This window comes from Heloderma suspectum, chromosome 2, assembly GCF_057233095.1.
Source record: "Heloderma suspectum isolate Gila_16-S chromosome 2, 16-S_ref, whole genome shotgun sequence".
NCBI classification, from domain to species: domain Eukaryota; kingdom Metazoa; phylum Chordata; class Lepidosauria; order Squamata; family Helodermatidae; genus Heloderma; species Heloderma suspectum.
Window position 1 is genome coordinate 243,308,889 of NC_139459.1, and position 25,480 is coordinate 243,334,368.

At 40.8% G+C, this 25,480-nt stretch overlaps 1 protein-coding gene across 1 annotated transcript in view; it reads left to right on the forward strand.

The window, feature by feature from the left end:
- Nucleotides 1–25,480, forward strand: part of DOCK2 (dedicator of cytokinesis 2) — a 409,918-nt gene that overhangs the window by 13,337 nt on the left and 371,101 nt on the right. Inside the window, 11 exon segments of the mRNA XM_084838639.1 lie at nucleotides 2,834–2,874; nucleotides 7,630–7,685; nucleotides 8,746–8,842; nucleotides 10,758–10,906; nucleotides 14,615–14,750; nucleotides 15,969–16,123; nucleotides 18,468–18,549; nucleotides 20,945–21,080; nucleotides 22,377–22,452; nucleotides 23,301–23,374; nucleotides 23,801–23,926. Coding sequence (XP_084694765.1) covers nucleotides 2,834–2,874; nucleotides 7,630–7,685; nucleotides 8,746–8,842; nucleotides 10,758–10,906; nucleotides 14,615–14,750; nucleotides 15,969–16,123; nucleotides 18,468–18,549; nucleotides 20,945–21,080; nucleotides 22,377–22,452; nucleotides 23,301–23,374; nucleotides 23,801–23,926 — 1,128 coding nt within the window.

Sequence of the window (25,480 nt, forward strand, 5' to 3'; positions counted from 1 at the left end):
TTCCAGCTAAAAGGGTGAAGCAAAAATGTGCTGTCCCTTGTCTTGCAGCAAAACATTGCGATCTTCATTGTTCAGTTCATTTTTAATGCAAAGGCATTTAGCTCATCTGTTTGTAAGGCACTGCAAACTTTCAGGGCTTGCACAGCCGGAGAAGTTACAGTTTTTAGATTATATCAATGTAATGTTAAAATGTGACAGTTGTTATGCTCAGAAAGGAAACACAAAGCAATAGAGCTTTTGGAAATTTGGAACATTTAGCAGAGTTAAAAAAATACAAAGATGCATATCCCTGGAAAGAGGGTCTGTGAGTTGATGTCACAGATGAGATCAGCACAGATACCAAAACAAAAAAAAAACCCTCAGAAAAAGCCCCTCAACATGCCTAGCACATTTCTTACCAGAAGAGGTCTCTCTTGAACTACAAGCATTTGGGTCTTTCGGAAACTTCTTCCACAAACTTCTTTTGGTTATTTCAGTGAGAGTAAACTGACAGCCCATGGCCAGTATGCCTGCATTTTTTTGTTTTGTTTGGGCCTATGATTCACACAACCATACCCTGACTGCTTCATCCTGTACAGAGTGTATTTCAAGTGTTCTACCCTTGAGAGGGTGTTACCCTTAAAAAATCAGCCTTAAATGGGTTTAAATAAGTAAATACATATATTATCCTCCTCAGTTATCCAAAATGGCTTCAGCTTCCACTTCTGACAGACCTCACCAATGGGGAAGTGTGCATTGTTTCCTATTTTCGACTGTTTTATTTCCTTTGTGTTGAGCTTGCATAGGAGTCCCCAGGTTCAGACTAGGGACAAGATGACATGCTCAAAAGGGAGAAGTGGAGACGCTTCCAGCCATGTTGAATTGGCTGACAGAAGCAATGACTTCTAGCTGTACAACAACTTCTTAACGTTTATTTGTTTATCTCTTAGCAACTGCACATAACATTATTAGCATTCCTTTTAATGCCCTGGCTGCTGAGTAGTTGGTGCTACAGCATGGTGGCCTTGAGGTTTAAGAAGATGGCCATTCCTGAGTTAACCTGTGTTTAGATGCAATAGTTAATCTTGATAATGGAGGGAAATGCTTTTTTCTGATAGCAGAGAAAATTTGCCTGTGCTGTAACATGGTACAGTAGAGTTTCTGCATGCCTGCTGTGTCCTGGCTGCTGTCAGTGAAGCTATGCTTAGGCTCAGGTGGCTTTTCCCTCTAGGAAATGGCTGTCAAAGCAATTCTGGCTCCTATTGGTAGATTGCAGTCCAGTCCGACAGGCCTACAAGGCAAAACAAGCCTCAGAAAAGGATGCTGCTCTACCTCCTCAGTGGAGGATTGAACAAGACATGAAAACTTTATTCAGAGTAGGGGGAAAAACCAACTAGAGGAGAAGTAACATTACTACCCCATCCACCCACTGACCCACCCCCGCCCCCAAACTCCAGAATATTTTGGATTGTCACAATGTGTTTTTTAACAATACAGGGGAGATAATGAAGTGAAATGTTAGTTTTTTAAAAAGGTGTGAAAGAGAGGGCATGACAGAGGTTTATAAAATTATGCATGGTGTGGAGAAAGTGGATAGGGAGAGTTTTTCTCCCTATCCCATAATACTATTCTAGCAAAAGTGAATGGTGGAAGAACACACAAGAAAGTACTTCTTCACACTTCATAGTTAAATTATGGAATTTTCTTTCAAAAGATGTGGTGATGGCCATAAACTTAAATGGCTTTGGAAGGACATTAGACCCTTATGTGCCTTTGTGAGGAAGAGAGCGGTGAGGGAAGCATGCAAGTCTGAGGCTTGCTGTGGCTTGTTTATGTAGCAGGAAACCATGGTTTCCAGTACATCTGAACTGGGGCCAATATTTATGTATTTTTGTTTATTAATTAAATTTCTATGCCATCCAGTAGCTGAAGCTCTCTGGGCAGTTCACAAAAGTTAAAACCATAAATTACAACATGATAAAATGTAATATAAAACTTTTAAAAGTTTAAAACTACAATATAAAACCAAAGTAAAACCCAGCAGCAGTAATGGCTATGAATGTAGAATCAAGAGTAAGAACCAACACCATCATACTGAAGAGCAATCCTTCCTATTTAATGAGATCCACTAAGGATCCATGAAGTTCTGAAAATGGAGACTTCTGTTCTTGTATCTGAAAAAACAACAACACCCCTCACTATTAAAAGCATATAGTAATTCATTTTTGCTGGAGCATTTGTCTTTTCCCCCCATTAGGGAAGCAATGTTAAGGTAAATGTGAAGCTGGTAATGTTAAAAGTTTCCCTTATATCAAATTGTAGCTAATTAGTGTCTGCAAGCTAAATGATCTGTTTATTCAGCAAGTAATTTCTAGGCTTTCAGCCTGTCTTGATATAGGTATCAAAGGAATTTTTCAGGATTTTCTCACTCATCTGTATAGCTCATTGGTAGATCTTCCTGTATTACAGTGACAGAAGACAATGGGCTTCTATTGAGGTTGAGATAGCATGTTTGAGACGGTATAGTGAGTCGGCCTTTGGAGTCCTGAAGAGAATTCTAGTTTTAAGACTGGGGAGTCTCAAACGTTCTTCTGCCTTCCAATAATACAGTATAATTTTATTTAAAAGCTACCTCAAAAAGAGGAACATCAGGTTCATAAAATACTAATTCATTTTCAGCACAACACTATGCATGTTTACTTGGAATTATGTCCCGCTGTATTCAGTGAGACTAACTCCCACGTAAGTATACATACGATTCCAACCCTAGTTTTGTAGAAATTGAATGTGTGGGCACCATTTCGACATTAAAAAAGGCATGCAATAGAAAATATGTTTCTGCTTTGAATTTTAGATTGGTACAAGGGATACCTTGTAAGACATAAAGGAATAGAGGTAAGTTTATTCTTGTTGTCTGTTGTTTTTATTTTTTATGTAACTTGTTTATTTGATTTTTTAATAACTGTCCATTCTCCCTCTCCCCCTTTTTTATGTTTGGAGGTTAATCCTAAGAATATGAGTCACAGCACATTCTTATACACATCTATGCTTAAAAGTCCCATTGAATTCAGGATATGTGTATAAGATTGCAGCCGATATCTGTTTCGGTGGGAAATGAATGGTTTTGGATATGATGTATGTTTTAATATGATGGGAAGATACAAGAATCTTTCTGTTAAGTACATCTAGTAAGAAATAATTGACTGACCAGGATTCAACTAGTTATATGTGCTCAAGGGATCTTTGGGGTTGTATTTCTCAAGAATAGCCCTTACCTCAAGGAAACCACCCCTGAAACTGAGGTGAAGTTCATAAGCAGATTTTAATATGGCAAGTGAATTTGCTGTTGAAAGGGGAGGAAATAAAAATCCCACGAGGTTGGATGAAATCTTGGACATACCTAAAGTCTTTGGAGCCTAGTCTTCATTTCCAAGTACAAAGTGTTGGTCAGTGAGATCTTTAATGCCATTTATTAATTAGCATTTTAATCCCACCCTTCTAAGTACACTCAATACAGCTTACAGCACACAATTATATATAATAAAGCAAGTAAAATATACGATCATAACCATAAAGACAAACATAATGGGTTGGACTGAGGGTATACCTTCCGTTCACAGAAGAGACTGAGGCTCCCACTGGAGGAAGGATGGAGAGATGATTTTCATTGATTTCCCCTGCAACCCCTGTACCATCTTCTACACTATTCCAGGAGGTCCCCCAACCCTCCAAAACAGCTTTCCAGGGCTCACAGGGGGCGGCAGGAGGAAGAAGGAACTGCCAAAAATGTCTTTCCCCTTCCTTCCTCTAGTGGGAGCATTTTATGAGCAGGTTTCCACTAACAGAGATTAGCAACAGCAGTATTATAAAACAGCTCCACACAGAGCTAGATAAAAGCCTCTAAGTGGAAAATGCCTGTCTGAGTAGAATTGCAACCATTAAAACTAACACATTAAGGGCACAATCCTGTTCATGTTTAGATAGAAAAAGTCCTACAATCCCCAGCAGTGCTGGCTGGGGTATATTGACAGTTGTAGGACTTTTTTCTGTCTAAACATTCATAGGATTGTGCCTTTAATACATTAAGATCAACACACTGTAAAATGTGGTTCAAATTCCTGTTCCATAATTCCCACTATTATGTTGACTCTGACAGCCCATAAATTGCTCATATCAGGAACAGAATTCTGTTCTTGTTCCTTAGGTTCCACCCATTTCTTTCAATGTGGCTATCTATCGCGTTTAATTTACTGATTTATCCTTCTACATATTGAAGATTTCCTATTAGAAATGCATAGCTAAATAATTGTCACATTTCTTTGACACTATGCATTCAAATCTAACAAGAAGTCTACAGAAATGCCTTGAAGAAAGTAACCTTTTGTTTCTTTGTCCTTAAAAATGTGATTCAATCAGAGTTTCTTACTTGTTAGATAGCAAGAAAACTCATTTCCTTGTTCTCCGTTAAACAGAAATCGCTTTCTGTTTGTTACCTAGCACAACTATTCTATGCAATAAAAAACTTAAAGGGTAGCTTAATGGCTCTGTACTTTAGAAATTGCTTTTACAAACAAACCTTGGCCTTTTTCTTATTGATGTTATGCCCACGTGATCATGTGATAATGGAGTTACTCATGTAAATATCTGTGGAACTCTTACTTTTAAAAGCTTCTCTTATTTTCCATTGTTCCATTGTTACCTTGCCTAGTTTGTTTTCACCATGGAAGTGGTTGTGCAGAAGCTCTTAGACAGATTACTCTATACGAGATGATGCGGTATAGGTCCACGTGCCAGGCAGAAAACTTGTTCTATATATATAGATCTCAGGACCTTTGAGATTTTTTTTTTTTGGGTTCTGAATGTGTCTTGCTAATGGATCAATATCTGTCTAGCATTGCTTGAGCCCTGTGGTAAACTTTCTGTAGTTTTCCATGATAATTTTATATTTTCTCTCATCATTCATATTACTCCTTTGTACTGTTGTCTTTACTGGCTTTGCCTCATCTTCACTATATGCTGCTTTCTAATGTCTCCATGGTCTTGCTCCTCTATATCTTCTCTTCTTTCTTTACGTGCTTCTCCTTGGTCCTCTTGCTCTATAACAAGTTAAGTCTAAGGGGCACACTGTATGTTCCTTTAAAGACATAGCTAGCATTACTTTAAAAACATAGCTAGCAGCTATGTCTTTGTTTGTTTTTACAGTTGTTGTTGTTCAGTCGTTCAGTCATGTCCGACTCTTCGTGATCCCATGGATCATAGCACGCCAGGCCTTCCTGTCCTGTTTTTACAGTTGGGGAGGTCCAATTTTTATTAGAACCTCCCACACATAGAGTGAGTGGGGGTCCTTCCCATCTCACCTGTTAATTTACCAATAATATTCCCCTGTGTGGCTACCAGGGTTGTGTGTCTGGGGGACCACTAGTGCCAATGGGGGCTTTTTTTCTAAGCCCTGCAATCATGTGAAAGGGGGCAATTACTGGTAAAATAATGGCTGGGGAATGGAAGGATTAAACCTCGCCTACCTGCTTGGGGGTAGGTGGTCCTACTAAAATAAAAAATGAATTAAAAAGTAATTTAAAGTAACATGATGTTTGACCCTGCATTTATTCCCTCTGTTTCCAACTGTGTCCCTTTTCCCTATCACTGGAATATCATAAGGTCCCCCTGCCCTGTGAATCTTTTCCTCTGTTTTTACATCCAACTGTAAGATCCTTTAGTCACATCTGCTCACTTTGGCTTTTTCCTTCTTCCCTTTGACTTTTATTTATTTATTTTGTTTAAAATTTTTCTTGGCCGCCTTTCAGGGCAGAAGCCCTCCCAAGGCAGCTTACAGCAATAAAACACATAAAAACAGTTAAAATATTAAAAGTGATACAAACATAAAAATGACAATGAAAGCCAACAATAAAACCAGCAACCATGTTAACAGCAGTAACAGCAACAATAACAGTCATATCAAGAGAAGGCCAAGGACTTTCCCTTCGATTCCTCCCTAATGGTCCAATTTATGAAGCTAGGAAGAAGGGTCAGGCCTATACATTCCTCCCGTTCCACACCAGCTTTGGTGTACGAAGATCCTGGTTCACTTAAACCAGAGTGCCACATTTCAGATGAAACTGGGAACTCTGGTTTAATGTCAGTTAACTAGCCAGAATCTGAGTGACATTTTAGTTTTTCAGCTTGATACCTGACTACAAGAGGTACATAAACTGAGTGTATCAGTTTATGCTGCACTAAAGACAAAGCTCCTAAATAGATCCCAGGCTCAATTATTAAAGACAGAGCACTGGAAAATAAGAAGCACACCGCAGAAATACCTTAATATATAAATTTCACTTGAGCCTCTTGAGTACTGTGAAATAACATCTGAATGGAGACGCTGTCTTGCATGTTTGTACTTGAAGGATGTCAAGGGTTCCTGGAGGACCAACAGCAAGCTATGCTACTCTTCACAACATTATCAAACTTCATAAGAGAATATGTTGTATGTCAAACATCATGTAAAGCTGAAAAGAGCCAATCTGCTTGAGAAAGAGGAAGATCCCTTTCTACCAGGTCCAACTATTTGTCCATCTTGTCCAGTGTTATGTACTGCGACTGGCAGTAGTTGTTTAGGCTCCAGGCAGAACTCTTTCAAATCCCAGGCTACTTGACCTTTTTAACAGGAGGCACCAGGAACTGAACTCAGCATATAATGTGTTCTGCAACTGAGCTCAAGAAAAACAAAATGCTGCAGCATTTGCAAGCGGTATTTGGCTGGGCATTGTCAAATACTTGAGGCTGAAGAATGGAAAATGGAAATTAATGTGCAATGTCTGCAAGCAAACCCTGTAATGTGGGTAACATTATGGTAATACTTTAACTCCATGGCTTGCATCCAGATTTAGTTATAGAGAAGATCCACTGAAGTCAATGAATTCAAAGTTAGTTATTTATTAAATTTATATCCTGCCTTTCTACTAAAATAGTGCTCAAGGTGGCTAAGAATACATTACAGATAATACAGAAATATAATTAAAACATAAAACACACCCATTAACGAAAGAAAGAAAGAAAGAAAGAAAGAAAGAAAGAAAGAAAAGGCGGGCGGGCCCCACCTTCTGAAATTGCCCCTTCAGGAATGAGTGGAGCAACTGTAAAATAGTGCCTTCATCCCAACCCAGCCAGATGGTCCAGAATGATACTATGGTCTATGGTACTGAAAGCTGCTGAGAGGTCCCAGAGAACCAAAAGGGACACACTCCCAAAGTAGTCTCTGTCCCATAACTTGGCCTAAAGCCAGATTGAAATTATGATCTGCTTTATTCAGAAATACCTGCACCTGAGATGTCACCACCTTGCCCACAAATGGAATATTGGACATTGGCTGGAATTTATCCAATATGGTGGGACTGAGCCAGATCTTTTTAAAAACAAAGTTCTCACCACTGCCAGTTAGTCATGATTAACTTAAGTCCCATTTATTTTAATGGGTCTAGTCTAAGAATGACTAAATCTGGATCCAACCCTATACATTGTAGTTGCAGTGGCAGATTTTACACCAGAATAAAACTCACCAGAGCTGCTTCCTGGACCTCTATATATATTTAGTTTATCATTGAAGTTATGTCTGGTAAAGTATAATAAGTATGCATTGTTTTCTTCCAACAGGGAATATTTCCAAAATCTTTCATCCACATCAAAGAAATTGCCATTGAGAAGAAAAGGTATTACATTTAGATTACTCTTTTGAGGTGTCACATGTTCCTTGGACACCTTAACTTGTTTTTGAAAAGATTCACATGTAGAGTAAGATATACTGGAATCACAACACAAGAAAGGATAACTTAATGGTCACCCCTTCTTTGCTTCATTCCGGTTTGGCTATTGTTTTATAATCCACAACTTGGGGCCAGATGGTGAAACTGGTTGGCAGTAACACATAATTAACTGAGGGAACTGCCTCAAGATGTGGTGATGCGCTCATAGCTTTAAAAGAAAGGGATTACACAAATTCATGATGTCCATCAACAGCTGTTTAGAGGAAGTCTATCTTACAATGCCAAATGCGAAGGTCAGACAACTGGAGAAAACTGTTGCCTTTGTGAGACCACAGAAACATTTAATTTGCTGCTGATGGAAAAAGAACATACATCAGGTTGGTTAAACCATTTCTATAAAAAAACACTTGAAAGGGATTCACACAGACATTGATTCCTATCATAAAATGGATGAGCCCAGAGGTGCACACCCAGTAGCTGATAGGCAAACATTTGTAAGGTATCCTATCCTGTTTGGAAGTCCACAGGGCATGAGGGGGCACCTATGGGTGGTGTGTGGCCAGGCAAGTAGTGATCCAGAGTTGCAGTACCTTGGACAACTCCAAATTAGCAACTTGCTTCTATAAGCTTTGGAGCTCAACTAGCCAGACTAACCCTACCAGGCCCTGTCCCTTTCCTGAAGCATGGAGAGCCTTAAAAGAATAGTCTTCTACTGCTCTACTTCCTTTCTGTCTGTTCCCTTGGGTGTATTGGGCTGGTGAGCAGGTGCTGGCATGTGTGAAGCCCCTGGAATAGACAGGACTGGTTCCTTGGAGGAATATGACCAATGTGTGTGTGCTGTCTCTGGGGGGTCCCAGTTCAGGTGCGGCAGGTTCAAGGGCCTAGGTATTAGTCAAGCACATCTGTGGCTTGTACCATTGGTCCTTCTGATCTAGCTGGTGACTCTTCATCTGGCTGATCAGGGTGGAGGTCATTACATTAAGCTAGTGTTAATTCTTCCATTCAGAAATGCAGAAAATGTAATACCTGCTGAGATTCCTTTGGTGCAAGAGGTTACCTGTACACTTTGGGAATGGGGCAATATCTGGAAACAGCTCTATGTGGTAAGTACTTTTTTCCCCTCCCAGGGGACTTTTATGGCTGCAGGGGAGGAAAAATGAGCAAGGCTAGAGCCGTCCCTAGGACAATGAAAGATCTCTGTCCTCTTATATGCAGACAGTATGGTCTTGTTATTGCTTATACAAATAGGGATGCATAGATTATTGAAAAAGCTGGGAGTTTATTATAGAACAGAATTTCTTCAAATAAGTTGTGATAAAAGCAAAATTATGGTGTTTGCTAAAAGATCCTAATGTCATAAATGGTTTCTGGATCATCATTTTATTCCACAATGTTCATCTTATAAGTATTTGGATGTACATTTGTCAGAGGATCTATCCTTGAAGGCAAATAAACAGGCTATTACTTTGGCTCCTTCTCAACTGGTGAAAGCATGTTAAACCTTCCTTAAAACCAGGGGACATCAGTTGGTGCAGCCAGCGCTGAAAATATTTGGGGGACATTCTTGGCACAAATTTTCTGTGGTGTAGAGGTTTGTGGGTTGGGCAAAATAGATGATTTGGAAGTTATGCAGAATATTTTAAGAAGCATTCTAGCCTTTCCTCCTAGTACTCCAGCTGTCTTCTTCATGCTGAAGTGGGGCTACCATCAATTTCTAAATAAAAGGTTTAGCTAAATGGTGGTCAAGCATGTTGATCAATCTTTTCAAATAAAAGAAAATTGCCTTGCTAACTCTGATAGAAATTGATGGTGGCCCCCCTTCAGCATAAAGAAAAGCAGCTGGACAGGGGTGGTTGGGCTTTTTCCTGTTTTGAAGACTGGCCCATTGTTCTCTTTCATTGGCTTCTTTTTATTTCAATAATCTAAGGTTTTTAATTTTCTCTAAGAGAAAATTAAATGAATAAGGCCAGTGTTTCTTTATTACTATATTTTGTCTTTAATTTCATGAACAGAGCACTGTTTTGAGAGAGTTGATAAGGAAGCAATCCCTTCATTGAAGGGTTTGGGTTCTATTGTTAAAAGCCTGCCTGTATATTTCCACTTTGAGTTTTATGCTGCTTCAGTCTCTGACTGACCTTTAATGCATAATGCACTGCCAGTCAAAGGTTGACAGCACCTGTTATTCAGAAACTACTACTTTTGCTTATGGGGAAAAGCTGCTAGTATATATTACTATACCACTTGTCTCTTTTCAATGTGTTGCGACAGCCTGTCTATTTGAAAAAAAAAACAAGCAAATCTTGTGTGCCAAAGGATAGCACTAGCGTACAGTATATTGAAATCTTAAGTGGAAGTGTCATTATTAGAAAATAGCCTCTGTTAGCTTTGTTTGTGCTTTAGATGCCCCTATCAGTACATCTGGAGAAAGTGGTGTAACCCAGTGAGCACATTTAGCTCAAGGCACAAATCAGAAACTTAAAAGCTTTTTTCTCTTCAAGATGAATTCCATACACAAGAACTGAACTAGAAAACTGCCATCATCACGGTACTGTAGGGATCTCAAGGAGATTGTGCTCCACTTCTCCAGGCCCCTGTCGAGTCACACTAAGACAAGCAGTCATTCTCCTTCCCTTGATATGGGGAGGCCTGTCCTAACCCAAATTTTTCTGTTCAATCCAGTCTGTCTTTTTACCTGTGTTTTACATTGATCCACCCTGTCTCTCCATCACTCTAAACTTTAAACAACTCCCATCCTTCCCAGCTAGCATGGCCACTGGTCAGGGATGATGGGAGTTGTAATCCAACACATTTGGAGGGTACCAGGCTGGGGAAGGCTGCTCTTAAGTATGACTGAAATGCACTACGTTCTCTATGGGAAAGCAGGGTAGCTTTCGATTTAACGCCAAAGAAAATATCCCTATTTCTCTGCCATGTGGTAGTTGTTTAACCTCTGGAAAGAAGCAAATGGCATTTGAAATTTCAGATAAGTTGAAGTTTGAAATGTGTTATACGTTTCAGGCAAACAAAAAGGAACGCTTCCGGCAGGTACAATCTCTGATGTGCGAGTTAATGGAATGGAGGTCGCAGCTCCTCTCAGGAACATTGCCCAAAGATGAGCTCAAAGAACTGAAGCAAAAAGTCACTTCCAAAATTGACTATGGCAACAAGTAAGTCCTCTTGTTCTGCCTTACCACTATCAATACATTTCAACTCTGAAAATACCTTGGGTGTGCTGTAATGCAACATATCTCAGGTTTGTTAACATGAATTGTGTTTATTCTGGTACTGTTTTTAAGAATAAGCTAATAAAATCATAATATGTCTACACTGCTCCAGCTAGATGTATGGGGTATTATAAGAGGATGGTAACTTGGCAACCCATTTTTGGGTGTTGTTGTATGTGCCACTTCCAGGCTACCTCTAGGGGTGTGTGTGTGTGTAGGATTAATGGGACTGGGAAGTTGGCAGATTATCTAACTATAATGCAGCCAGCAAAATCCCTTCTCTGCAAACTCTTGATATATCAGAACGACATATCATAGTAAAGTGTATACTCAGATGATGATGATTATCACTATTTATATAACACTTTAAAGTGTTATAAGCCCCTCACACAGATTACCTCAGAGACCTATAACAAAAGCTTTCATAATAGGTTACTACTGAGGCTGGTCTAAGTAATTTTGCTGCCCTAGGTGAAGGACACAATGGTGCTTCCCCCATTCCATCTATGCAATCCAACCACATTGACAGTTGAATCTTAATTTCAACACTGGCAAAAGGACAGTGTCTTCCACCACACCTCAGGGCAGCAGACTAGCTTAAGGACTCAGGGCAGCTGCCTCACCCTGCCTAATGGTAGGACCAGTTCTGGTTACAGTTATTACCACCATATTCCAGATGGGGTGCTGATGCTTGAGGTAGTGGCTTGCCTAGTGAATTCAATGCTGAGGCGAAATTTGAATTCGGGACTTCCCAGGTTATGCTTCTAGCCACTACAATATACACCAACTCTAGATGACCACTACTACCTGACCAACTCTAGATGACCACTACAGTATGCACAACTTAGCCACTTCACTGACCAGTTCTAGTTGACCATAGGTTATGCTACTAGCCACCTCATTGACCAGTTCTAGGGATTAACTAGAATTGGTGTATATTGCTGTGGTCATCTAGAGTTGGTCAGCATAGTGGCTAAGAGCTTGATTTATGAGCACGGACATCCCTGGTTTAAAGCTCACCCCAGCTATGAATTCACAAGGTGGACTTAGACACTACATGTAGAAGGACTCCTATCTGTCATGGGTATGTTGGAAGTGTCTAAAGTCCCACTTGTAATGATTTTGGGTTCATGAATATAAACCACAGAATGAGGATTAGCATATAACACAATTTAGGGCATGTTCACAAATTAGCTTCTAAGAAAAGGTTGACTTGTGTCTCAAATAAGGAAGTATCTCTAAATTATGAACTGTCACGATACCACTAAATGCAGTGCCTTTAAGTGACCACCAGGGTGGGGCTCTCCATCTGTCCCTCTCTCCCTGGGGGAAGCATTACATGGAGGTTGGCTGTAATGTAGTGCTAAGAATGTGTACTTAAAAATCTCCTGTTAAAGTGTCACCTCAGCTAAAATGTGTGGACATTTCAAATATTGTAGTTTTAAAGGAGAAGTAACATGGTTCTATAATGTGTACTTAATAAAATGTCACAGTAATGCCTTGTTTGAAACCAGAAGAAACAGCCTGGAAAAAAGGCATAGTTGAAGAGAAATATTTCATCTTTAAATCTTGTTGACACGAGCAGTAGAATGAGGTGGTAAGATTCTGAGATGCTGGAATGAACTGTACAATTTCAGAGTGCAGGTGAGGTATGCCTGTCACATTTTAACTGCTCCCTTATGTAAGGGGGAAAAAACAAAGAACTAAAGAAAGAAATACCCGCCCTGCAAGTAGAAGATTAGAACAGTTAGGTGCAGACTTGGCTAGAACCTTTCTCCCTGATAGGCTAGGGCAGAGTTCTTCACTGCAAGGCCCGAGTGCCACTGGCATCTCCCAGTCTCCTTGAGTGCTGCTCTCTGCTGGTTGCTTTCTGTCCTTCTCTCTCTTTCTTTGCGGTGGCTGCTCACTCTCAGCAGGGCTCTCCAGCTTTGCCTTGTTGTTTGCGTTAGCAGTGGGCCAGCTGCTGTGCTCTGGGCTACCCAAGGAGGCTTCAGGGATGGGGAGGTGAGGAGGCCTGCTCTTCCTCAGCTGTAAGGTGGCTGGGGGCTGGGAAGAGGTGAACGCAGAAGCAATCAGCCAATTAGCTGTGGTGGGGGGAGGAACACAAGTGATAAAGAGCAAGGCGATTGGCCAACTGCACTGTGCAGCAGCTGGAGGTAGAGGGGAAACTGAATGTGCAGGTGAGAGAGAGCGCAATGTTGAACTGCTCAGGGAGTAGCCCCTTTAGCACTGCCTGAAGCCAAAGTGGCTTCTGCTTGAAAAAAAGAGAAGATCACTAGGCTAGGGGTTCTTTTTTTCTTTTCTTTTGTACACTTGCAACTAGTTTTTAAGGGGGAGTTTTAAGGGAGCATCTGTACCCTGTGTTCTGAAGTGGTACAGGTCCTTCAACCACCTCAGAATTCTACTACCTCCACATCCTGCAGCATGCAGTTATTTGAGTCCTTCTGTGGTTTAAAAGGTGGTAAGTGTCTTTCACATCTGTATATTCTTCATCAGAGCAGAAAAAATAATAGATTTTTAATTCCTTTATTTAATTGTGTGTGAAAGAGAAAGAGAGAAAGAATATCTAATAGTATTAAATGAAGAAATAAGTCCTGACACTTCCATGCTGGCTGGGGAATACTGGGAGTTGTAGGACTTATTTCTGCCTAAGCATGCATAGGATTGTGCCCTAAAGCTATGGCAACTATAGTAGAGAATGCTTGAATGGAAGCTTCAGTCATGGTTTCAAACTGTTTGCCTCCAGGAAGCCTGAACAGGAATGGTGAGAGGAGAAGTTTAACTCTATCTCTCCCTCCACAGTTCCAACAAAAAGTGTTTCGGAGAGACAGGGAGGGAAAGAGTTAAATTTCCCCTTCTCACCCCTGCAGTCCCTGGATTAGGGATGTATGGACTGTGTAAAATCCACTCTGTCTGTGTTTCGCAGATTGTCAGGCGCCTTTTGTTCTGTGGTTGGCTCACGGGTCGATGTGGATTTTTCTTTCTTTCGTCATGCAGAAAAATATGCAAATAATTCCATAAGAGGTTTCGTAACAATTTTCATAATTTACCTTAGTACGTAACATTTAGCGTCTTGTCTCCTGTTCCATTCCACTTTCCCCCAACAGAAACATGCATATTTTCCTATGAATAAATATGCAGAAATTTTGGGAAAGTTAAAAAAACACCTGAAAGTCCACGGACTCCGCATGGCCTGACGGGTTGCTCTGCAGTGGATTCTACAGGTCGGATTTTTGGAAATCCGAGCTCATTTTAGTCTGTCTTGAATTTCTCCAGCATCCCTACCCTGGATGCTCAGGCTTCCCAGAGGCTGCTATTCATGCAACAAATGATTTTCTGCTAGTATATTGTTTTGCTTTGTTTTTAAAGAGCTTGTATTATCAAGTTTATTATGCGGTCTATTAACCCGAGTCGTTTGTTAGACACCTGAAGTACTATATGGCTTCATGTGAATGTAATAATTTTTAAAGTAATTTTTAAATACATATTAAGGAATCTCATCCCTAATATAGACAGAAGCAAGCTCAGAGTTTAAATGCCAAGCAACTTGAAATGGGATACTTTTATAAGGCAGCTGATGTGATGTATGCCTCTAAATATGAGGGATAACCGGTATCATAGCTGATTGCACTTCCTTTTTTATGTCTGCAGGATTCTTGAGCTAGATCTGATAGTTAGGGATGAAGATGGGAATATCCTGGACCCAGACAAGACCAGTGTCATCAGCCTCTTTCATGCTCATGCCGAAGCAACTAACAAAATCACAGAACGAATTAAAGAGGAGATGGTATGGAGTTTGCCTATCACGCCTGCATTTTCAAACAGTAATTTCCTTTCTAGGAGCGGGGGTTGTTCATACAGGGCGGGAGAAACTTATTTCCCTTTCCTGTCTTTAGCCAGTGAAAACCCTCCTGCCAGATTGTGTGTACTGAGATTACTTTTTACATAAATCATTTACTCTATACTTCCTTTTTATTTAAACTTGGCAAGGTATCAGTATTTCAGTAGATATGTCTGTTCGTTAGCCCAGCCATGCCTGTGAAGAAAAGAGTGTGATATGGTGCTGAAAACACTGAGTCAAGATTTCCAACATTTAGTGTCTCATTTTCCCTCCAAAGTCATTCTCTGCCAGCCAAGTAGCCTTATTTCGAATTTTGAAGTCACCTGGTCACCTGTTGGTGTGTTAAAGGGCTTCTGTCTATTGAAGCAATAGCTTCCCAAATCTAATGTGAGACCACCAGCAATTGCACATTCTAATACTACTGATTGGCCTTCTCCTGTAGTCTAGGTCCCTTGGAACATGGTGCTCTTCAGGTGTCCTACTTTCTGTTCTTTTATGGTACAGGAGTAAGATGCCAGCACATCTTGTTCCCCTTGAGGTGCCAAACATAATAACATGAGGTCTTCTATGGCTGGGTGGAAGGCAGTGGCTGTCCACTATGAGGCTTGAGCCCACCCTTGAAACTAATGCTCAACATATTTGGAGATATTCTCAGTACCCTTAGATCATTGTTTCAGCAGTTCATTAATTCTTGTATCTTGTATTAATTCTTGCATCTCAGGAATGTGAAACGGAGGATTAAATCTGCACCTAATAATCAGCCTTCCATAGTTCAGTGGTAGGACACCTGCTTTGCATACAGAAGGTTATGTATCCCCAGCATCAAAACACTGGCTGCCGGTCCATCTCAATGCTGGGCTAGATGGAACAGTGATCTGACTCCATATAAGGCAGCTTCTTATGTTCCTCCAGATGTGTTGGATTACAGCTCCCATCAACATGCCCATTGGCCATGCTGGCTGGGGTGATGGGAGTTGTAGGCCAAGATATCTGGAGGGTTCCTGGCTGGGGAAAGCTGTAATACATGCAGTTCAAACTGTGCCCTACATACAAAACTAAGATTTTGATATATAAGAAAGGGGAGGAGGCCTGTCTGCCTTACCAACTGCTCCTAGGTTTATTCTGGATAATATTATACCACTCTTGGCTTTTGTTTGTGCACAGTCCAAGGATGAATCTGATTATGGAGCCTACTCCCGGAACCCTTCATCTCCTACCCACAGCCTTTATGTCTTCGTAAGAAATTTTGTCTGCCGAATAGGAGAAGATGCTGAGCTTTTCATGTCCCTCTATGATGCCCAGAAACATACAGTCATAAGGTAGGCTGATCTTCTTTCACCAGCGCCAAATGGTAGTCTTCAAATGCACTCTGATGATCCATGTGTAGCTCCGTACAATGATCCACTGAAAATGAAAAGCACGTATTTCACAGCAGAAGGAGACTGTGAATTGGCAGATCCTTCGCATTAAAACCTTGCATGGCAACTTTAAAGAGACTGTCACATTAACAGTGAGAAGCTTTACAACTGTAATTTCAGTATTCGAGTAGGTGTTTGGTGCCCTAAGGGAGAGAACAGCATAAGAATCAAAAAGATAATGAATATGCTTATATAACTATAAAACAGAACAGGAAAAGGCAGAGAATATACAAGGGAGAAATCAAAATGTTCTGCAGTTAGCAGTTCTAAGTAACTCAGTCTACACGCACACTAAACAATGAATAAATGATATTGTTAGTGGATTCAATCACATGTTAACATGTGTTCTGAAATATCAAGTGAAAAAGATAGGTATTGCATATCAGTAAATATGCTAAAAATAAACTGAATACTGGATCTTGGCTGAATTTAGGGCGCACTGTGAAGCTTCAAGTAGCTCTGATAGCCTGCAGTCTATGAACTAGTGAATTCTGTGACAGAAGATTTGAAGGGTTTATTATAAGTAGTCTCAGATGCTTACTTAAAATAGTAACATATAGAAGCAGTGTGACAACATGATCTCTTGGAAACCCTCATCCCTTATGCAATGGCTTTTCTAGCTTAATACATTTTTACTCTTCTTAGGGGAAAGAAGCTAATTGAGCCATGATTGTTGTTGAATACAGAAGCAAAGTATTTGTGAAAGGACTAGACTTTCTGTTTGAACTATCTTGTGATAGACACAAACTGAGCTACTGGTTAGAGCATGAGGGATATATAATTGTGACTGTCACTCTTGTAGCACTGGAAGAAAAATGTGGTAGCAGCTGGTCTTGTTCTGTGTCAGCTTTTATGTATCTTCTGGAACATTCCATCCTCGACTGCAGTCATATCATGGGACTAGATGGGCTGTCAACTACAGCAGTGTAGCTTTGAATTATCTGCAAGTCCATGGTTAGCACCTGGGCAAGCCCCAGTACTGCTATCAGGACTGACACCAGTTGCATCCGTTTTCCTTCCCCCACCCTTTATATTTTTAGTAGGGCAGTGGGTACACTGTGGAGTGAAGTGCTGGTCAAGGCCACAACCATGTGCTATCTTCATTTTCCCAGAATGCTTCTGAGCCCTGTTATGTCAGAGCCCAAGGGGATTCTGGGGAAATGAAGATGGAGGGTAATTGCAGCCTTGCTTGTTCTTCACATCATAACACATCTGCCATCCTATTAAAATGTGAAAGAGAAAGAAAGAAAGAAAGATCTTCTGCCAGCACCTTGGACACTTAGTGGGGGCCCACCAGGATGGCATCTTGCCTAGGGCCACCTCAAACTTGATACTGTCTCCACAGAAGCTCAGGTTTGCCACCTCATTGAGAAATATGCATGCATATAAAAAACATGATAAGAGGATATATACTCTTATCTCACCTTTCACTCAGGATGGGCTGTTAGAAGGAACATATTTTTAGTCTCACTGAGAAAAACCACAAATGGGAATTGGCTGCTTTATACACAGTCCATTAAAATGGGTTGGATCCAGAAGAAAAAGTTTGGGGGCGTGGGGAGAGAGATGACTTTGCTGCCGCTCTCCTGTCCTCATCAGCCCCCAGGCCCCCTGAAAATGCTCCCCAAGTATTGGGGGACCCTGCTGAGCAGAGTGGTACTGAAGAGGGGAGTTGATAGGGGCTGGGGCGGGGGAAGAGGGAGTTCACAGAAAATCAGGCACAGACAGCTGTGAGTAGGGCAGAAGTTGTCTCCCCCTGTTTTCCACAACCTCCCCTTCCCCCTTTTCCCCCTTTCCTCCCTGTGCCACAGTCCACCTCACTCAGCGGCTCTAACCCTTGATGGAGCATTTTTGGGGAGTCTGGGGAGCAGTGGGTAGAGAAACAGATGGAAATGTCAGCTTCCACCTGCCTCTTTCCATGGGTGGATATCTGGATTTAATCCAATATCTTTAATTGTAGATGCAATCTGCTTTGCAACCCTCTTTCTTGGATTTAGATACCAGCCTGAATGGCATTACGTTATTTTGTCTTTCAAATGACTTGTCAAAAGCAACTGATTGAAACACCACGAAGAATTATATAATATTTCAGTTTCAGTGTCAGTTTATAGAGGTGGTACTGTGAAATGTTCAGATTTGTGCAGAGCAATGCATATTACGTAATGTTATTTTCCAATACTGCATTATCAAGCTGTTGAATGACATGATCATACTTTATAGAATATAATGTGTTCTTTTTAAACAGTGAAAATTACTTGGTGAGATGGGGGAGCAAAGGTTTTGTCAAAGAAATTGACAATTTCAACAATCTGAAAGTGGTTTTCACTGTGAGTAGCCTGTTTGTTTGTTTGTTACATTTTTATCCTGCCTTTTCCTCCAAGGAGCCCAAGGTGGTTTACATGGCCCTCCTCCTCCTCTCCAGTTTATTCTCACAGCAACCCTGTGAGGCAGGTTAGGCTGAGAGTCAGTGACTGGCCCAAAGCCACCCAGTGAGCTTCGTGGCTGAATGGGGACTAGAACCTGAGTCTCCTGATTCCAGTCCAACACGCTAACCACTGCATCACGTAGGCTGGTGGCATACTGGCACACTGGTTACATACAGTACTTGCCAATCACCAGTATCTTTTCTGGAAAACTTATTGAACCAAGTATTTGCCATCTCCTATCATATTTCCAGGATGTTCTGGATTTGCTGGATTTTCAAGAGACACATCCTTAGCTTGCTTTTGCTGGGTGGTCTGACCCTAATTCAACCACTTGAATAGCGGAACTCAATGTGACTTGGGCAGAGAGATCTCTTAAACTGCAATCTGACACACACTTACCTGGAAGTAATCCCCACTGAAGTCAATGGAGCTTACGTCTGAGTAAACATGTATTGGATTGCACTGTTAGTTTATCCAGTAGAATTGTGGAAGGGACATCACTGTACTTTTGAAAAATTACTCAGTGCGTCATAAAACTGATTTTAAAGTACAATTTCTTAGCAATGATATATCTAGGAAACATTTGCATGCAAATGGAACATTGGGTCCAAGGCTAAACTCTTGTGAGTTTATGCTGTATTAACATGCTGTAAATTCAATTGTTGCTTTTAGCTCCACTTGCATTCTTCTTCTCTTTCAAGATTAAGAATACGCAGGTATATTCTTCTTATGGTTAGATGTAGGTAGTCGAGATACATGATCTAGTAGACTAGAAGTTGGTCAAGACCCAGTGGTAATTGACCCCATATGATTGTAGATTTTTCATAGCTATATTTGGCAGAAGTTAATATTGTGTTACAGGAAAAATATCATTATTAATCTTGTAGACAGATGTTACACTAAATAGAAGATGTGATTGAAATCACTGAGACATGATACAATTCCTATCTTAATTAGTCAAGGACATTAGTAAATTATTGCTCACTAAGGGAGGGGGAGGGAACCTACTCATCATCAAGGGACCCATAAGTTGCTGGTTTTTTTGCTTTGCAGTAAACCTTAATGAACTCACGGTTGTTCAGTTTTATCACGTTTTTTTTTTTTTTTAAGCAGACTGCATAGGTAGCTCAAGGCCATACAGTTTAAGTGAACGCACTTGAATTATTCCAGAATGTTTCTCTCTTAGCAGCAGCTACCTCACAAAACTTCAAGACTTGCTATTAAACTCCCTCCTGCCCCAGCTTAAAAAGCAGCTAGGAGGTTGGGTTTGTGAGCTTTTGAGAAGGAAATTTCCACTTGTATCTTACAATTAAAAATAAATAAATCTTTAGTTCCCACATTTAAAAGTCTTGAGCCAAATCCTCAAACTTTTCAGCTTGGATTAGTTTAAAAATCAATTGGTGAGGAGACTCCTACTGAGAGTAGAGCTGTGCAGGAATCAAGGAGGTAATGGACAGTATTGGCATGAAATAGGGCATGAAATGGTATATAGAAAGGCTTCTGAAAATTCAGCTTAGTTTTCAGAACTTTGAGAGATCAACATATTTGGCTCCTGTCCCATTTTATCCCCACATTTCCTCTTAAAATGATCAGACTGATTCTGCTGTGGTTAGTCATTTCATGTAGTTGACATGAACATACTTTAACAGTGCAATCCTGTACATGTCTACCCAGAATTAAACCTCATTGAATTCAATGGGAGTTACTCCCAGGTAAGTGTATATAGGATTTCAGACTAAAGTGGTTGGCTCAAGTGGATGAGAGTTCGTTAGTTTGCTTGCTTGATGATACAGTGACCTGGTTCACACAACATGGTGGGCTTGGGGATTGTTTAACTCATGATGTGCCGCAGCGCATGCCAGGCACGTGCAGCTAACATTTTGAATATACAGCCCCTGCTTGGGGGTTGTCATGTTGTGTGAACCCGGCTAGTGAGGTTAAAGTACCCTCACATAACCCTCAGTTTGTTGTAGGGCTAGGGTGCATGCCATGGCTCTGGGTTAAATAACCCATGCTGAATGGGTTGTGTGAACTGAACCAGTAACTTGTTCCTCAAGGTACTTGACAGGCTTCACTTAGCTATTTACTTTGAAGTTGCATATTCTGAATCTGGATTTCATACTACTCAAATTTGGTTGTTACTGAACTGATATTTTGCTTTTTAATGAAAAAATGTCATTTTCCCATTATGAATTCTTTCTTGCACCAGTAGCAGTTCTTGTAAATTTTGAATTTCTCCTTGGCATGGAATTTTACTGTGAATCTGTTAACTGGTCTTTGCTCTCATACATCTCAGGATCTTGGAAACAAAGATCTCGGAAGAGACAAAATTTATTTGATTTGTCAGATTGTACGGGTTGGAAGAATGGATCTCAGAGACACTAATACTAGAAAATATACTCAGGGCATAAGACGGCCTTTTGGAGTGGCAGGTAAGAAAAAAGAAAATATGGACAGGCTCCAAAGGGCTTTGCATGGTCTTTTCCATGTATATGGTGGCTTTTTAGCCACACATTGCTTACTGCAGTCCCCCCAAAAGCTGCCCCAGAAAGTTGAGGTGCCCTCTAGAGTGGCATTTTGTTAGGTGCAAAGGGTGGCTATCAAGTAGACAAGTCTGCAACATTTTGCCCCCTTCCTTGTGTGGGTGGAGAAGCATTTTGTGCATAGGCCTCTCTGGATCATAGTCCATATAAAATACTTACTGCCAACAAGCACATCGAATACTTTATAAAGATATGTACTTTTTCCAAATAATGATGTAGGTCAAATGTTCTAAAAATTGAAGCAATATTAAAGTAAATGTTGAATATAGAATTTTAACTACTCTATTTATTGAGAGATACTAAGAGAATCAAGAGATAAAAGTACCCAAGCTAAGGTCTCCTCCTAAATTTGTTCAGGGTGATGCTGCTAAGTGAAAGTGTTTTTTGAAGATTTTTCATGCTCAGGTAAGTCCATGAGACTGGGTGGGTTGTGGCAAATGGAAATGTGTACATGGCACAAGAGAACAAGGCAAGAGTTCATACACTACATGGGTGATGTAGAAGATACAGGAGGGAAAGCTTTAAACTATCTGTCCACCTGGGAATACATCAGCATAGAATGTCACATTAGTATTTTATAGGTAAAGAATAAACAATATCACATACATGAGCAAAATGTGAATGCTAATGTATTATTTAAGCAAGCACAACAAATTTGCCATCTCAGCTTCCTTGAAGTCAAGTTAATTGCCATCTACCTAGGGCACTGGTATTTATTGGCTGTTCTCCCTTGCCACATAATTAAATTAATTGATGTTGCAGGAATCGGAGGCAAATAATTGAGTAATTTATTGTAAAATCTGCATAATTGAGAACACATACAATGTTTGCTCTGATGTATATTGGCTTTCCAGTAGCAGCAACATCTTCAGCAACATACTGACCAGGCTGAAGAATAGGTTTCATTAGATTTGAAAAACAATGTGGCATTCTGTATTGTGATAAAGATTAGACTTAAATACTAGAGAATGAAATATGCATTTTAAAGGATGCATGAAAAAGTAATTACATTTGAAACTGTTTAGGCTAATTTACACCACAAACCTTGAGAATAGCATCTGCAATATAATACCTGACTGTGGTCCAAGCCTATATTCTTCATGAGGTGCATGATCCTAATAAGGGGACAAATTAGTTATCTATTTCTTTCTTGCATGTCGTGATGGATCCCTCCCCACTCCCCAGTAATGGATATTACAGACATTGTAAAAGGAAAAGCAGAAAGTGATGAAGAGAAGCAACATTTCATTCCTTTTCACCCGTAAGACAATCCTACTGTTTTGTGCTTTTAGTATGTAAAAAATAAAAAAAAATCTTGTATCAAAGTTGCCACACTTTTGTCTTGCACCAAAAATAAACAAACATGGGCTGTATGTAAAAGTGTCCTTCCACATAATGAAGACAATGTCCACTCATGGAGGAGCAGTTTTACACCTCATACTAGAGTGATACATAAGAAAAGACAAACTAAGTCCAAAGATGTTCTTCCACTTGCACAATTTTCTCATTTGTGCAAGGGAAAGCATGAGCATGACTGTAAGTCCTAACTATCATAGCACTGATTGAACTCCTGTAAAAAATGTGTGGAACAGCCCTAGTAGCTCTTTTCCTGAACTCCTCACCCAGCAGCACCACTGCACTTGATTCTGAATCTGTTGATTGCCCTTAACCTTTCCATTGGTTTGTGGCTCTGACATTATTTTCTGTTCATTAAACTGGGAACTCTGTTATTTGACTTGTACAAATTCTTACAGTCATTACTTCAACATTTTTATCTGCCCGGTCCTACAAGTATATTGTTAACGGAAGAACATAAGAAGAGCATGCTAGATCAGACCCAGGGTCCATCTAGTCCAGCATTCTGTTCACACAGTGGCCAATCAGCTGCCCACGGGAAACCCACAAGCAGGACATGAGTGCCACAGCACCCTCCCGCCCATGTTCCCCAGCAACTGGTGTACATAGGCTCACTGATACAAACTGAAGCATTAATGGGGGGAAAATAGGGTGTCTAACTGAATGCTCATCCCAGTTGTGTTTCTTGCTTAGTTTACTGAACATTTTTATTTATGTCTTTAGTCTGCACACATATTTTTCTTCTTCCTCTAGAGTATCAGAGAATGAGTTTTTGCATAATCTCTTAAGCAAGGTCACAGCGTTCAAAGGTGATAGTGGTGGACAAGGTGAAGTATATTTTTTTCAGTCCTTAACAATACCCCCCCCCCACTAACCTAAATATGGTGGCCTTATTGGTGGCCCTTAGGGCCAGTTTACAGTACCGCCAATGCCATGCTGAGTGCCTCAGGAGCATGTGGAGGCAGCACTTCTAAGAATGGGCACTCTTGTGGGGAGGGATATGCAGATCCACCATGATTTGCTCAATGACATCAGCACCTTTGTAGGCATAGCCCTCATTTGGAGGTGCTGGTTGTGCAGCATGAGTTTCCTGGCACCCCATGAGATGCTTGCTTGTGGGCGACTGTAAGTGTGAACTTGCCCTTAGTTGTGAGGCTTGTGAATTAAGCTTTCTCAGCAGATTTTTAAAAGAAGCAATTGATAGTTCAAGATCTGACTGTAAAGATGAATTGTCTTTTGTGTTCTTTTTACAGGGCTGTGGGTAACTATGAAAATGCTTGTGGGAGACATTACTCAGATTAGGAAGGACTACCCTCATCTTGTTGACAGAACAACAGTTGTTGCTAGGAAGCTTGGCTTTCCTGAAATAATCATGCCAGGTATGAAGTTGTTGGTTTTGGCTTACAAGCTGAATTGTCATTTTGTCCTGTTCTTCCCCCCACCCCAGCTCTGTTCAAAGACTACAGAGGAAGGGTGTGCACACTGGGTAGGATCCTGATATCCATCTGAATAAGGGCTAAGTGGAAACTGGCTTTACCACCCCCTCCTTTCCCTGCCAGCCTCCTGAGGGCCCCCCCCCCATGCTGCCTTGTGTGTTGGGGACCCTGTTGACTGGAGTGGGCTCAACAGGGAGCTGGGGAGGGAGGCCCTTTTGTGAGTGGAGCAGAAAGCCAATTCTTTGTGAGTGGAGCAGAAAGCCAATTCTACCACCCAATTTTCCACAATCTTCTCCTTGCCCCTCAAATCCCTGCACCATAGTCCACTATTATCTGTAATATTCACAGGGGACTCTGGATTCTAACAGGGAAAATAGGTGGGGAAAGAGTCAATTTCCCCTTTTGTGGGCAGGTATCTGGATCCAACTTGCTGCATTTCATGTGTTTCATTATTTATAACAAAAGGACTCTGTCACAGATACTAAAATGAAAGGCTCCATTTTCCAAATAAGTCACCTAAATTTCTATGTGTGTGTTCTGAGATATGGAGAAGATGAAATTTTTTTTATATATTTCAGTATTTCCATAGCTCTTTAACAAAACCAAAATTAAATTTATCCAAGAACATGTACATCAATTGATATGCAGTTTTTATTTCATAAATTAATGTGGTCCAGGATCAATGATGCTGAAACAAAATCCACCATATGTGTGCAGTATAAATTACAATATAGCTTTTAATTAAATCCACTGGGAGATGCTCTACTTTATTAACCACTACCTGCAGTCTCTTAATTATTACATGTTGATGGCTTTATAATCTCTAAGGGCACAATCCTATTGGGATAGGCGGCTGCCTCTGAACTTGGAGGCGATTTCCTAACCAATGCAGGGCAGGAGTAGCACTGAGGGGATTGTGCCCTCTACGCTTCAGCCACCATGCATTTGCGGCTAGACAGCCAATTTGGGCTGTCTAGCCATAGAAAGGTGGAGTGGGGGAAGCAGCTGCTGGATGACACATAGGATGTGTCGTACCGGCATTTCTGCCTTCCCCACCCTGGAACGCCCCCCAGAACGCCCCATTTTCATTGTTCCACACTCCTTTGCGGAGCACAGGGCCGTTCTGAGCTGCCTGCGAGGCAGCATGGGAGGGGGTGGAGGTCAGTTCTCAAGGAACTGACCTTGGAGCACGGGCTCCAAGGTCGGTTCCTGGAAACTGACATATCCTATGGCCGTCTAGCCACTGAGTAGCGGCCATAAGATTGCTCCCTTGGTTTGGTATTAAAGGAACTGGTTATGATTCACCACTTTTCCAATGCAAATGTTAACTTTTATCAAATAATTTTTCTTCTGTTTGTGAATCAATCACACTTTACATACCTTACATATGGGGCTTTCCCATCAGCACAGCCACCACCTGTGGGGGAAACTGCCCCTTTACTGGGCAATCCAAACTATGGCTTTTCTTATTTTAGGCAAATGCTTATATTTCAGTGC